General features: G+C 43.8%; 1 protein-coding gene across 2 annotated transcripts in view; it reads right to left on the reverse strand.

Moving 5' to 3' along the window:
- KPNA6 (karyopherin subunit alpha 6) overlaps positions 1-12,520 on the reverse strand; it is a 56,829-nt gene that overhangs the window by 5,732 nt on the left and 38,577 nt on the right. For both annotated transcript variants that reach the window (XM_039231144.1, XM_039231134.1), the window contains exons 2-13: positions 9,413-9,546; positions 8,452-8,544; positions 7,968-8,067; positions 7,022-7,116; positions 5,907-6,038; positions 4,644-4,732; positions 3,612-3,711; positions 3,129-3,292; positions 2,864-2,942; positions 1,736-1,861; positions 1,365-1,492; positions 190-368 (exon numbers count right to left, since the gene is read on the reverse strand). In XM_039231144.1, coding sequence (XP_039087075.1) covers positions 190-368; positions 1,365-1,492; positions 1,736-1,861; positions 2,864-2,942; positions 3,129-3,292; positions 3,612-3,711; positions 4,644-4,732; positions 5,907-6,038; positions 7,022-7,116; positions 7,968-8,067; positions 8,452-8,544; positions 9,413-9,546 — 1,419 coding nt within the window. The remainder of the gene's footprint in view (positions 1-189; positions 369-1,364; positions 1,493-1,735; positions 1,862-2,863; positions 2,943-3,128; positions 3,293-3,611; positions 3,712-4,643; positions 4,733-5,906; positions 6,039-7,021; positions 7,117-7,967; positions 8,068-8,451; positions 8,545-9,412; positions 9,547-12,520) is intronic.

Consider the following 12,520-nt stretch of genomic DNA (forward strand, 5'->3'; position numbering starts at 1 on the left):
AAAAGAGAATTGATCTACTGCTTCTCAGAGGGTGAAGGGTATGATGGGATAGAACTTTGCATTCAATGATGACCCCCAAAATCCCACAGCCTCACATGTATACTACTTTGGGGGCACACAGTCCCTGGGTCCTGACCTAGAACTTCTCTACTTAAGGGAGAGGTGAGATGCTGGGGAGACGGCACACACCATAGGCTTCCTCGATGAGGCCACAGTAGGGGTTGACCCCTGAGCCACTGCGCTTGCCCTCTTGCTCTCCAAGCCGAAGGATGTTCTCCAGCCCATTGAGGGCCACCTGCACGATCTTCGAATCCATCACCGTCAGCAAGTCACACAGGGGTTTGATGCAGCCCAGTGAGACTAGATACCTGGGGGCAGAGACCAGGAAAGTCCTAAATTAACAAAGCGCAAGGGAGGTACTAGGCAGGTGCTGTGGGGCCTGTGGGTCTCTTTCACACATCAGGACTCTGAGCAACCCCTTCTTGCTGAGCCTTTGTAAACTTCATCCTTTATCTCAGTCTCTCCATCCTCCTAATGCTCCGAGTCTAGTTCATTCCCATGGGGGAGGCTGGCATAGATTCCTCTCGTCATCTCTAATGTACCCTGGCTGTAATGTTACCACTCTGAACACATCACTTCCCTGCTTAAAATTTTCAGTCCAAGCTCTAGAGGCATGACAAAACAGACCCTGTCTACAATCAGGTACCCACCCATCATCTCCCATCACTTCCCATCATTCTCTTCCAAGGATCCTACATTTTAAACGTGTAAACATCTCCAAGTTTCTGACTTTCGTGCCCTTACTTATGCTATTTCCTGTAAAAGGGATTTTACAACCCTGTGTCCTTCAAAGCTTAACTCAATGGTTATCCCCTTTCTCCTAAGGCTTTAAATATGTTGAGTATATTCCTACTTTTCTTCCTGGGCCACAATCTGAGGGCAAAACACCCCTACTCCTGTTGATGACAGAAACCAGAATCCAAGAACGGACACACATACAGTGGCTTTCTATGTGCTTCTCCCAAGTGTCACCCCCCAAAAATGCCTTCCCAAAGAAGTTGTGAATGAGCCACAGCGTGGTTCTTCTTCATGTATAATTGAGAACTATATAGATTTAAAGTTCTCTGGAGAAAGAAGGAGAGGAGAAATGAATGTCTGTATCATAGGTCTCTATTCTCTAGGCAAGAAAAAGAGGTTCATGCTTTAGAAGAATCTGTTCCAGAATTCAGTGCCAATCTAGCATCGTACCAGTTAAACCTGCTGCTGGACTCGGGCCAGAAAAGGCAGTTTAGCAGTCACTGTAGACCATGAACCAAGAAGGCAGTGTACATATCACTCAAGACAATGAGAAATGAATGTGATACCTGATCTGCTCAGGGGTTCCTCCTGATGTGGCATTGGTGATGGCCCAGGCTGCCTCTTTCCTTGTACGGAACTCTGCTTTCTGAAGGATTTCGATCAAAACAGGGAAGATGTTTGCATCTATGACAGCCTGAGAGAAGATGGGGAGCAGGGTACAGAGAAAGTCACTTTGAGAAGAGTAAGCAAATCTAGCCTACGATTCAGACATCTTCCTCTTCCCGGGAGTCCTCTGTTCTCCCCAGAGAGAAGCCACAGAGGAACCTGGCTTCTTACAAAGAATCTTTAATAGCACATTTGACCCCAGTTTCTAAAGGGAAACCAATAAACCAAAACCACTCAAGTTCCCATGCCCTCCCCTCCGCTGTTGTTCTACCTGTATTTGAGCCCTGTTGCCCGCAGTGATATTTGAAATGGTCCAGCAAGCTTCCTTCCGGATTGACTCCTTGGGGCTGCTCAGCAAGTGGAGGAGGCAAGGGAGGGCTGAACAGTTAAGAATGACCTAGAATACCAAAAGCACAGGCAACAAAAGAAAAACTGAAGAACCAATTAAAAAATGGTCAAAGGACTTGAATAGACATTTCTCCAAAGAAATATAGATGGCCAATAAACATATGAAAAGATGCCAAACATCGCTAATCATTAGGGAAATGCAAATCAAAACTGTAATAAGATACCATTCCACACTTATCAAGATGTCTATAATTTAAAAAAAACCCAGACAATACAAGTGTTGGCAAGGATGTGGAGAAATTGGAAACCAGTATATTGCTGGCGGAGGCGTAAAATGGTGTAGCTGGTGTGCAAGACAGTACGGTGGTCTGTCAAAATCTTAAAACATAAAATTCGTAATAGTCAAAAGGTGAAAACAACCCAGGAATCTATCAACAGACAAATGGATAAACAAAACGGGATATATGCATACAATGGACTGCTTCCTATTCAGCCTTAGAAAGGAATGAAGGCATGACACATGCTGGAAGACATTACGCTAAGTGAGTGTAGGTGTGAGATCACTCAAGAATTTGTCAAGAATCCGACCAAATTATGCCAACTCAAGACTTAAAGAACACTCTGATCTCTGGCCTTTGAACAAAGGAATGCTTTTTTACTGTGCCCTCATTGGAGGTATTATTAACATGAGATTTACATGAGGTAGTGTCCATGGGATTCTAAAGGTATGGGAAGAAGCAGTAAAGTTCTGCAGCTTTTAGTGTCTCAAGGGGGCCGTGATTCAACAACTTAAGAATTCTCCCTACAATGTCCCATGTAGTAAGGCAGTTTATTCCATTTAGTTTTCCTTCAAAAGCACCCAGTGGACATGATTTGCTTCTAACTTACAGAAGAAACGAAGGCAACCAACTTGCCCACAATCATACAGAAAGTGTCAAAGTTGGAATTTTTCACTCAAACCCATGCTTTCTCTCCTAGACCACAGTGCCCCCTGCCTCCCCGCCCCCATCAGGGAAGGATTTTGTTTATAACCAGCTCTCCTGTTCCTTACCTGGGTTTGGATGTCATCCCCAGTGACAATGTTACCAACTGCTCTCAGGGCAGGAGAGGCCACTTTGTAATCATTGTGCCTACAGAGAAGGGAGATCTGATGAGTAGACGGTCAGCGCACAGTTACCAGCCCTGCTGACCCCCAAGGCTGGCGGCACTCTCACAGCTCTACATCTTTGCAGAGAGCAGCAGACTGCTTGCTGCAGTTCTTTAGTTGAGACTTGGAGAAACTTGGGAAATCTGTACTCTCTAATCAGATCACTCACATTAGAAGCTCTACCAATCTTCTGCAGACTCCAGAGTCTATGACCGCCTGGATCTTTTCATTGGGGCCATCAGACAGATAAGAAAGGGCCCAGCAAGCATCTGCCAGCAAGTCTGAGTCACTGCTGAAGAGTAGGCGAGACAGCACAGGCAAACAAGGGGAGACCTGTTGGAAGCAGAGTGAGAGTGACTCATGGCGGGACAGGGCTACATCAGCTCTACCGCTAACCCTACACTGCTGTCCCTTCCTCTACAAGTAATTCTAAGACCTGGAGATTTCTACTACATTATCCCATCAGAACTACCTTATCGACTTTGCTATCCAAGATACACGAGATCACCTACTTCACTGACAATTGCCTCTTTTACTTTCCCATGGACTGAGACTTTAAGAGGTAACCCAAAGACCTGAAAACTCCCATATCCAAATTCCTACATATGAAGGAAACTGCTTTTACTCAGGAACCGGTAAGAAGCTCTCTCACCTTTGCAAACTCAGGGGGTGGGTTCTTTCCTCGGCAGAGGTTTGACAGGGCCCAGACTGCATTCCGTGTCATTGTCAGTCGTGTGGACTTGGTAAGGAGTCTGAAGGAAACAGCAAAGCCTTAAGACAGATCCTGAGCAAGTAATGCCTCTGGCACAGGGCTGTTACCCATGAACCCCAGGAGCAAATCCAATCAGGACCTTAAGACTTTAGCAACCTCACCTTGTCTTCCAACCCAGAGACCTAAGTTAACTGCGCTTGTTTGGGCCAGGAGGTCGACCTACATCTCCACAGAGGATTAGGGCCAGCTGTGGCTAAGTTAAGGCCACAGCTAATAAAGACAAACAGAGGGCTGGCATTTGAGTAAGCCCGAAAACCTTTTAAGGCAGGACATACTGTGTCCCAAACTGTGGCCACGAGATCTAAACAGGGAATACTTATCTCTCTCCTTGGAAATAAAAGCTAAAGGTCTAGCGTGAGGACTGTAGCCATGCAGTAAGGAATGATTTTCTGTGAAGGACCCAAGAAAGAGTTCTAGTGGTAGTCCATGGGGCTGTGGTCTTGGAAGAACAGTTTCTCTCTCTGTTTTGGTTTCGATGAAGTTTTATTTGTAGGGTATGGGAGGGAGGGATGGGAGAAGAACCCCTAAGCCTTCATGGGGGGGTCTCTGATCTTACATCAGAGCTCTCCAATGTACCTATGCATAAAATGACAAATCAATGCATTCTATAGAGAAGGTTGGATTTTTCCAGATGGGTTAGCCTTGCCTCTCTCTCCTGGCTCAATGATGAGGCAGGGATGATCAACATGAGAATCTACAGTGCCACAAAGTGAGGAAACAGAAGACCGTCCTTGGCACAAACCAGTGGCACAATCTTCTCCCTCTCCAAAGATACCTATCCTTTACTTTGTCAATCAGCATACTTCTAGTGTTCCTGCATTTACTTAACATCTTAGGGTAAGCTGCCCCGAAAAGATCCGCCATGTGTCTGCTGTATAGATGCCCCAACTGCAGATGATCATCATTACTCACGTTAACAAAGGATTAAGGATGGAACAGTTCAAGACGTAATCTCGGCAAACGGAGCTGTCTCCAGCTATGTTTCCCAGTGCCCAGACTGCCTGAAAAGGGGATGATGGAATGGTCACTCAGAGTCTAGTGGCTTCTGTCAATATTTTACACCAGAGTGAGTACCCACAAGTAACTAGGACAAAAACCGCATCAAGGTCTGAGACATCCTGAAAGGGATCAGGTACCCTCCTTGTTAACATCCCTATGGAGCACTTGTTCTATGAGGGCCTTTACCCTGAGGGTTCCCGGCTTAGTGGAGAAGACAGGTTGACATCTGTACTGCAGCCAAAGAGCCAAACCAAGACCTCCCTATGCCCACTCCCCAGAAAAAGAGAAAGTGATTGGAAAGTTGCATTTTTGCAGCCTCACAGGATCTACCCGGTGTGTAATAACGAAGGAAAAAAATCTTGGTTCCACTTTCCAATTTTTATCCAATCAGTAAAGTCCAGTGAAGAAATGTAAGTTGTGTCTTCATGGTCTGTAGGTGCTGAGAAAAGGCTACTGTGGTGTCTTTTTTCCAATACTATCTACCTCTGATGTCAAATGTATGGTTTCTTTCCTACACCAGCTATCAATTCTCCAACACCATTTGTGGGTCCAACAATCCAATTCAATTCTGACATTAAGCTTACTTAGCGTTAGCACACACCGCACAGGCTAAGGGCTCAGGCCCACAAGACTACCCCCACTTTAACATCAGCTGCAATTCCTGGGTGTCACCATACTTCTGACCAACTGGATATAAATTCAAAAGTTCCCTCAAAAATCCTCTCCTCAGTTTTAGTAATTCAATAGAATGATTCACAGAACTCAGGAAAACACTTTACCTTCATTTACTAGCTTACTGTAATGGACACAACAGAAAGAGCTAAATGGGAGAGACACCCAGGGCAAGGTTTGGGGGGAGGAGGCAGGGCGGTGCAGAACTTCTGTGCCCTCCGCAGGGCACGTCCATGTGTTCACCAACCAGAAGCTCTCTGAGGGAGTTGGGGTGAAGGGATGGGGGTCTGAGTTCTGATGACCACCCCCCTCATCAGGAGGCTATCTAGTGGCCCCACGCAGTCATCTCATTGGGTGTGTTCCATTATAAATAACAAAAGACCCTCCTATCACTCAGAAAATTCCAAGGCTTTTAGAATTTTTAGGAACCGGGGGCAAAGACCGAATGTATGTTATGACACAGGTACTGTCACGAATTAAGCCAAACTTGTAATTAAGCATTACCTGTTCCTGTACATCCTCAAAGTCCGAGTTAAGCAGCTCTATAAAAATGGGGACAGCCCCTGCTTCAATGACAATCTTGGTCTGCTGAGAGGTTCCGGAGGCAATGTTCGTTAGAGCCCAGGCAGCTTCAAACTGAAAGTGAGATTAAGTCACGACTGAGAGGTCCTTCCAGACAGAGCGGCTATGCCTAACAGCTGGTTGAGAGCAGTAAGCCTCTTGCCCCTGACAAAACACTAAATTCATAATGCAGTATGGGCAGTGAAGTGACACAATGGGAAGAGTGGACCCGGGCTTCAATGGTCCCGAGTCTAGCTCTGCACTACCGTGGCACCTGAGTCCTTTGGCAAGTTGCTTTATTTCCTGAGCTTTGCATTCTTCATTTCTGAAACCAGGATTAGAGTGACATGTGTGTCTCAAAGTCCCTTTCAGCTGAGTTTCTGGTTAAGTTCTAATGCACTGCTCATTACCCATTTCTGAAAAGAGAGACCCAGAGAAGCTAAATGATTTGCCTTGGTCACACAGGTAATTAGCGGTACTAGATCACTGGGGTGCCTCTGTGGCTCAGTAGGTTAAGCATCTGACTTTGCCTCAGGTCATGATCTCACAGTCTGTGAGTTCAAACTCCACATCGGGCTCTGTCTGACAGCTCAGAGCCGGGAGCCTGCTTCAGATTCCGTGTCTTCGTCTCTACCCCTCCCCTGCTTGCACGGTCTCTCTTTCTCAAAAGATGAATAAATGTTAAAAAAAAAAAAAGTACTAGATCATTAAGAGATATATAAACATTTAGATATATGTATTTCAAGTAAACTCTATACCCAATGTGGGGTTCGAACTAACAAGAGTTGCATGCTCTACTGAATGAGCCTGCCAGGCACCCCTAGAACCTCTGATTTATAACTGAATACTCAGCCTGTCCTATTCTTCTGTCCTTCCTCTGAGACTGTTTTAGAGACGAGATTCTGGCTCTCTTATTTGAGGCCAAGACCTCTGAGGCATCTCTTAAATAATTTCTCGTATTACTTGTCTATTTCCTTAGAGATGCATCTATAGAAACACCCCACTAAAATTTCTTGGAAAAGGGGCCTTCATCCGGTACCCTGCTACACCAGCCTCACCTGTAACGTACAATTCTCATTCCTCTTCAGAAACTCTACAAACCGATCCACCACTCCTGGAGTGTTGATAACTTCATCTATTGGAGGACTAGGCTCTGGAAGAGGGAGAAAGGAAGGAGAGAAAGTCAAGAGAGGTTTTGGCTGGTGCATCCACTGGGGTCAGTCCATCATCCTTCCTAGGGAGTCCTGACTGTCCTTATCAACATTCCCAAACTCCTTTTTGGCGAGGTGGTTTTCACAATAATTGGTGATCTTTGAAGTGTGTGATACGGCTGGGATGCTAAAGAGAAAACCAATCCTTAATTTACGTATACTTGCCTTTGGCTTCCTGAAACTAAGCAAGCGAGGGATTAAGGAAAAGAAAGCCCAAGAAATGGGCAACCCTTGTCTAAATATTTCCCTTCTAAGAAGATCATTCTTTTCTTGGCAGGACTGCTTCATTTACTGAGACAAGAAGTATTTTTCCTATCAGACATAAAATCTTTATTGAGTACAAACTATGTGCCAGTTCTAGGTACTGAGGACACCACAGTGAACACAGTCAAATGTCTCTGCCCTTACAGAGCTCATGTCCTAACAAGGAGAGACTTTCTATTATATATTAATAAGTGTAATGGGAAAAGAAGAAGAGGTAGGGCAGGGTAAGATTAAAAAACTGAGAGTGAAAGGGATATATCTGTTTTTTTATATACGGTATCAGAGTAGGCTTGTTGAGAACCCAGAATATGATCAGGGAAGTGGGGAGTTGTCCCAGACATCTGCGACCAGAAGGTATCAGGCAGAGGGAACAGCCAGAGCAAAGGTAAGAATGTGCCGGGCTTGTCCAAGGAACTGAAGCAGTATGGCTAGAGCAGAATGAGTGAAGGGGGGCAGCAGATGAGATCAGTGGAAGGAAACAAAAGGTTAAGTCATGTAGGGCCTCCACGGGGAAGGTTGGGCTTGGTACCTTTGGAGAGCAGTTTCCGGAATTTCTGGGTGGTTGCTAACTGCAGGTCAGAATCGTCAGAAAAGAGCATCTCCACCATCTCTCGTGTGATCACACTCTCCTAGAACATACGACAGATTTAAGACTTGGCAAACCAACACCAGAGCAAGATATGAGCACACATTCCTGCTTTCTAAGGACCTGGGGGCACGAGGATGGTGTAACAGCAGGCTCAGGAGAAGGTGTTTGTTTAATTTACGGCTGCTTCAAGTTGGGACATTCGAATGATTCCTAACCTCTGAGGCAGATGATGGCGTCCCTTAAAATATTTTCTCCGGTGTCTCCATCTAACCCTACCAATTCTTTAAGCTGACCAGCTACAAAAGGGCCTATGGAAGAAAAAGCTTAGCATGGTTGTTGCCAAAGCTACTAGATGATGTGAACTGCCCATTTTGTAGACTTTGGTACTTCGCAGGCCTGCCTGAAGCACATGCAAGGGCCTTACCCCGGTGGTAGAGCTCACATAGGAGTCCATGAGGAGACTGTCAAACATGGCGGCTTCTTCATTAATCAGCTCCACATTTCTCCGTTTAAAAAGCTGAAAGTAAAAGAAAAGATATAGTGGTAAAACTACTCACTGTAATAAAGAAAACAAAGATCAATCCAATGTTAAATTATGGTAATAACTGCCAAGGAAATGCTAGGATAGTTGCGACAATGCCAAGCTTAATATATGTACACTGGAAGATATCCAAGGCCTTTACTGTGTTATATCTAACTGAAGTTTTTAAGAGAACATTCTCTTTTTTTAAAGTAAGCTCTATGCCCAAGGTGGGGCTTGAACTCATGACTCTGAGATTAAGAGTTGCATGGTCTAACGAATGAGCCAGCCAGGTGCCCCTAAGAGACCATTTAAAGATTTCTGTGCCCTCTGTGTAAAAGGTGATAGATGTAGAAGGGTTTGAAGGAAAGGAGTAACAGCAAAGCAAGAGGATGGGCAGCAGCAGGTTAGGGGACTGCATCCCGAGCAGGGCAAGGCACCAATCTGGTGGTGGTGTAGGCCGGAGCACAGCTGATGAGGCACTCATACAGTCTCAGTCCTAGGGAGACTGACGAAGACTGGACTGAAGACACAGAAGGAAGGCAGTCCAGAATAGCCGAGGAACCTCTTAAGGCGCCAGGCCCAACGCTGACTATAGGGGTGAAGAGAGAAGGCAACAGGGGCTAGGACTAGAAGGTTGTACAGAAGACATACATGATGTCTAAAATATGGGAAATGAGCAAGGGACTGGTTCTCTTCTTCAAAGCTCCCCACACCTCTCTACAATAAAGAAAGCTGGATGGGTGGCCCACAGAGCTAAGCTGTTTTCCTAAGGGGAAGGGGAAAAAGAAATGCAAGGAGCCCAACCAAGGCAACTGGATCATTTCCCTGAACAGCACGTTTGGGCATATTCAGGTGAACCTACCTGTTGCTCCCGCTTCTGCTTCCGGAGCTGAATGCCCTCTTCCTCTCTTCTTCGTCTCATTTCTTCAGGGTTTAGGGCATTGTTCTTATAGCTCTTCATTCGATAATTGTCTTTCCCTGGGCTCGCCATAGTCTCTAGAAAAAGAGAAGATACAAATACAAAGGCTCTTAAGAGGACAGCATTTCCTTTTCACTAGGCACCTGACCTTCCAACCTCCCCTACTCAGGGGGACTGAAGCTCCTCAAGGAGGGCTGATAATATCAGTAACTTAGCACCTGACATCTCATCTTTAAAACAGGGACATAACTATTCCTACTTCAGAGAGTTGTGGGAAGGATTAAATAGGTGAATACTGTGAAGTATTAGAACAATGCTAGGCCATATGATAAATGACCACAAGTTATGATCACCTCTATGACAACAGAGAAAACTTGACTTGCTCAATAAACTCAAATACATCTAATTCAGTGAGATACTAAGCTATCTTTAACGTCCACCATCTATTTTTCAAATTAAAAAATTTTAATTTACTCTGTAATATTTGATAAAACCAAAAAGATGAAATATAATGTTGTTACCAAGCAAAATAATACAATGAACATCTGTAAACCCACCACCAAATCTAAACTAGAGCATTACCAATATATCTGAATCTACTTGTGGGCTCTCACTCTGTCGTGGGCTCCTCCAGCCCCACTCCAACTCCAGCCAAAAGGAAACCACTATCCTGAAATGCATGCATTTTGAGAAAACATCTGTCTAGTATCTAAGTCTGAATAATAGTCTGTCATTCATTCAAGTAAAAATAGTGCCAATTAAAAAAAAATTCTTGTATAGTTGACAAGTAGCGTTCCATTAATTACTGTGTTATGTCAGCGTACAATACAGTGATTCAAAGATTGTATACATTAGTTAGTGCTCACCAAGGAAGTGTGCTCTTAGTCCCCTTCACCTATTTGACCCATCCCCCCGCCATCACCTCCCTTCTGCTAACCATCAGTTTGTTCTCTATGTCTGTTTTCTGGTTGGCCTCTTTATTCCTGAAAAACAGTGTCAATTTATAAGGCATTTTATTTAGCTAGACGATTTTCCTTCAGACACATTTTCAAAGGTTGGATTAATACTGTTTCATCAAAGACACAGCAGTTTTTTTTCCCCCCAACAGTGAGTGAGCTAGTGGCAAATACACAGACTACTAGTATACTTTGGTTCTCCTGTCTTGATTTGTGCTAAGACACCAGAAGTTTCCCACATCAATGCTTTTGTACTACTTTTGCAGTGCAAATGTCAAAATAGTTAAAAATGGCAAATAACGTCTTTACACTTTTTTCCAGCTATATTGAGACATAAGTGATCTCTAACATCGTTTTTATTTTTTTAAGTTTATTTATTTATCCAGAGAGTGAAAGCAAGGGAAGGGCAGAGAGAGAGAGAGGGAGAGAATCCAGAGCAGGCTCCACGCTGACAGCTCGGATCTCAGAAACTGGAGATCATGACCTGAGCTGATATTAAGAGTCAAATGCTTGACTGAAGGAGCAACCCAGGCACCGTACCTACAATCTACGGTTTCTAGTTTGGTCTTTTCAGATTCTACACATACATGTATTTGTATACGTCTTTCTCTTTTCGATTTATTTCACTTAGCATGTAACCTGAAGATTCATCCATATTGCCACAAATGGTGATTCCTTTGTTTTTATAGCCAAATGATATTCCATTGTGTATACATACACCATATTTTCTTTATCCATTCATCCCTTGATGGGATATTTAGGTTGTTTCCATGTCTTGGCTCCTGTAAATAATGCTGCAATGACACGAGGGCATAGGTATCTCTCTGACACAGTGACTGGATTTAACATAAGCGGGATTGATGGATCATAAGATAGTTCTATTTTTTGAGGTACCTACTCAATTTTTTGAGTAGCTACACCTATTTACATTCTTTAGGGGCGCCTGGGTGGCTCAGTTGGTTAAGCGTCCGACTTCAGCTCAGATCATGATCTCCTGGTGTGTGGGTTAGAGCCCCGCGTCGGGCTCTGTGCTGACAGCTAGCTCAGAGCCTGAAGCCTGCTTCAGATTCTGTGTCTCCCCCTCTCTCTGACCCTCCCCTGCTCATGCTCTCTCTCTCTCAAAAATGAGAACATTAAAAACAAATAAAATAAAAATTATTTAAAAAAATACATTCTTTAAAAAATTTTTACTTTTTAAGTAAAGTCTACCCCCAATGTGGGGCTTGAACTCCCCTTGCACGCTCTACTAACTGAGCCAGCCAGGCGCCCCTATTTATATTCTTAACCAACAGTGTATAAGCCTTCACTTCTCTCCAAATTCTTGCCAACACTTGTTTCCTCTTGGGTTTTATTAAAAGTTTTTATTTATTTATCCAGTTAAGTAATCCATACACCCAATGCAGGGCTTGAACTCATGACCCTGAGATGGAGAGCTGCATGCTCTTCCAACTGAGCCAGCTGCCCCTTAGCTTGTTTTTTATTTAATTATGTTTATAATAGCCATCTTGACAGGTGTGAGGTGGTATCTCACTAGAGTTTTGATTTGGATTTCCCTGATGACTGGTGATGTTAAGCACTTTTTTTTTCCATGCACCTGTTGGCCATTCTATGTCTGCTCTGGAAAAATGTCTATTCAGGTCCTTTGCCCATTTTTAATTGGAGTATTTGTTTTGTTGCTGTTGTTGTTATTGAGTTGTAGAAGCTCCTTATATATTTTGGATACTAACTCATTTTCAGATACATGGTTTGCAAATATTTTCTCCCATCCTATAGGCTGACTGTTTCTTCTGTTGTACAGAAGCTTTTCAGTTTAGTTCAAGCTTTCTTGTTTGATGCAGACCCACTTGTTTATTTCTGTTTTTGTTGCTTGTGTTTTTGGTGGCATATCCAAAAAAATCATTGCTTCAGTTTTTAGCAATTAAGTCTTTGATCCATTCTGAATTGGCAAATAACATTTTATTCTTAACTTTGCAAGCCCTCTGAAATATTTCCCAGATCCTTTGAGGACTCTAAGTAATTAACTGCTGGGTGGTAGGCATGTAAATGTTAAACTTGATGAACTAGTATCATGTTGCCTTTCATTTCACTTTATTTT

Source organism: Hyaena hyaena, unplaced genomic scaffold (assembly GCF_003009895.1).
Source record: "Hyaena hyaena isolate Hyena2069 unplaced genomic scaffold, ASM300989v1 scaffold_3, whole genome shotgun sequence".
Classification (NCBI taxonomy): domain Eukaryota; kingdom Metazoa; phylum Chordata; class Mammalia; order Carnivora; family Hyaenidae; genus Hyaena; species Hyaena hyaena.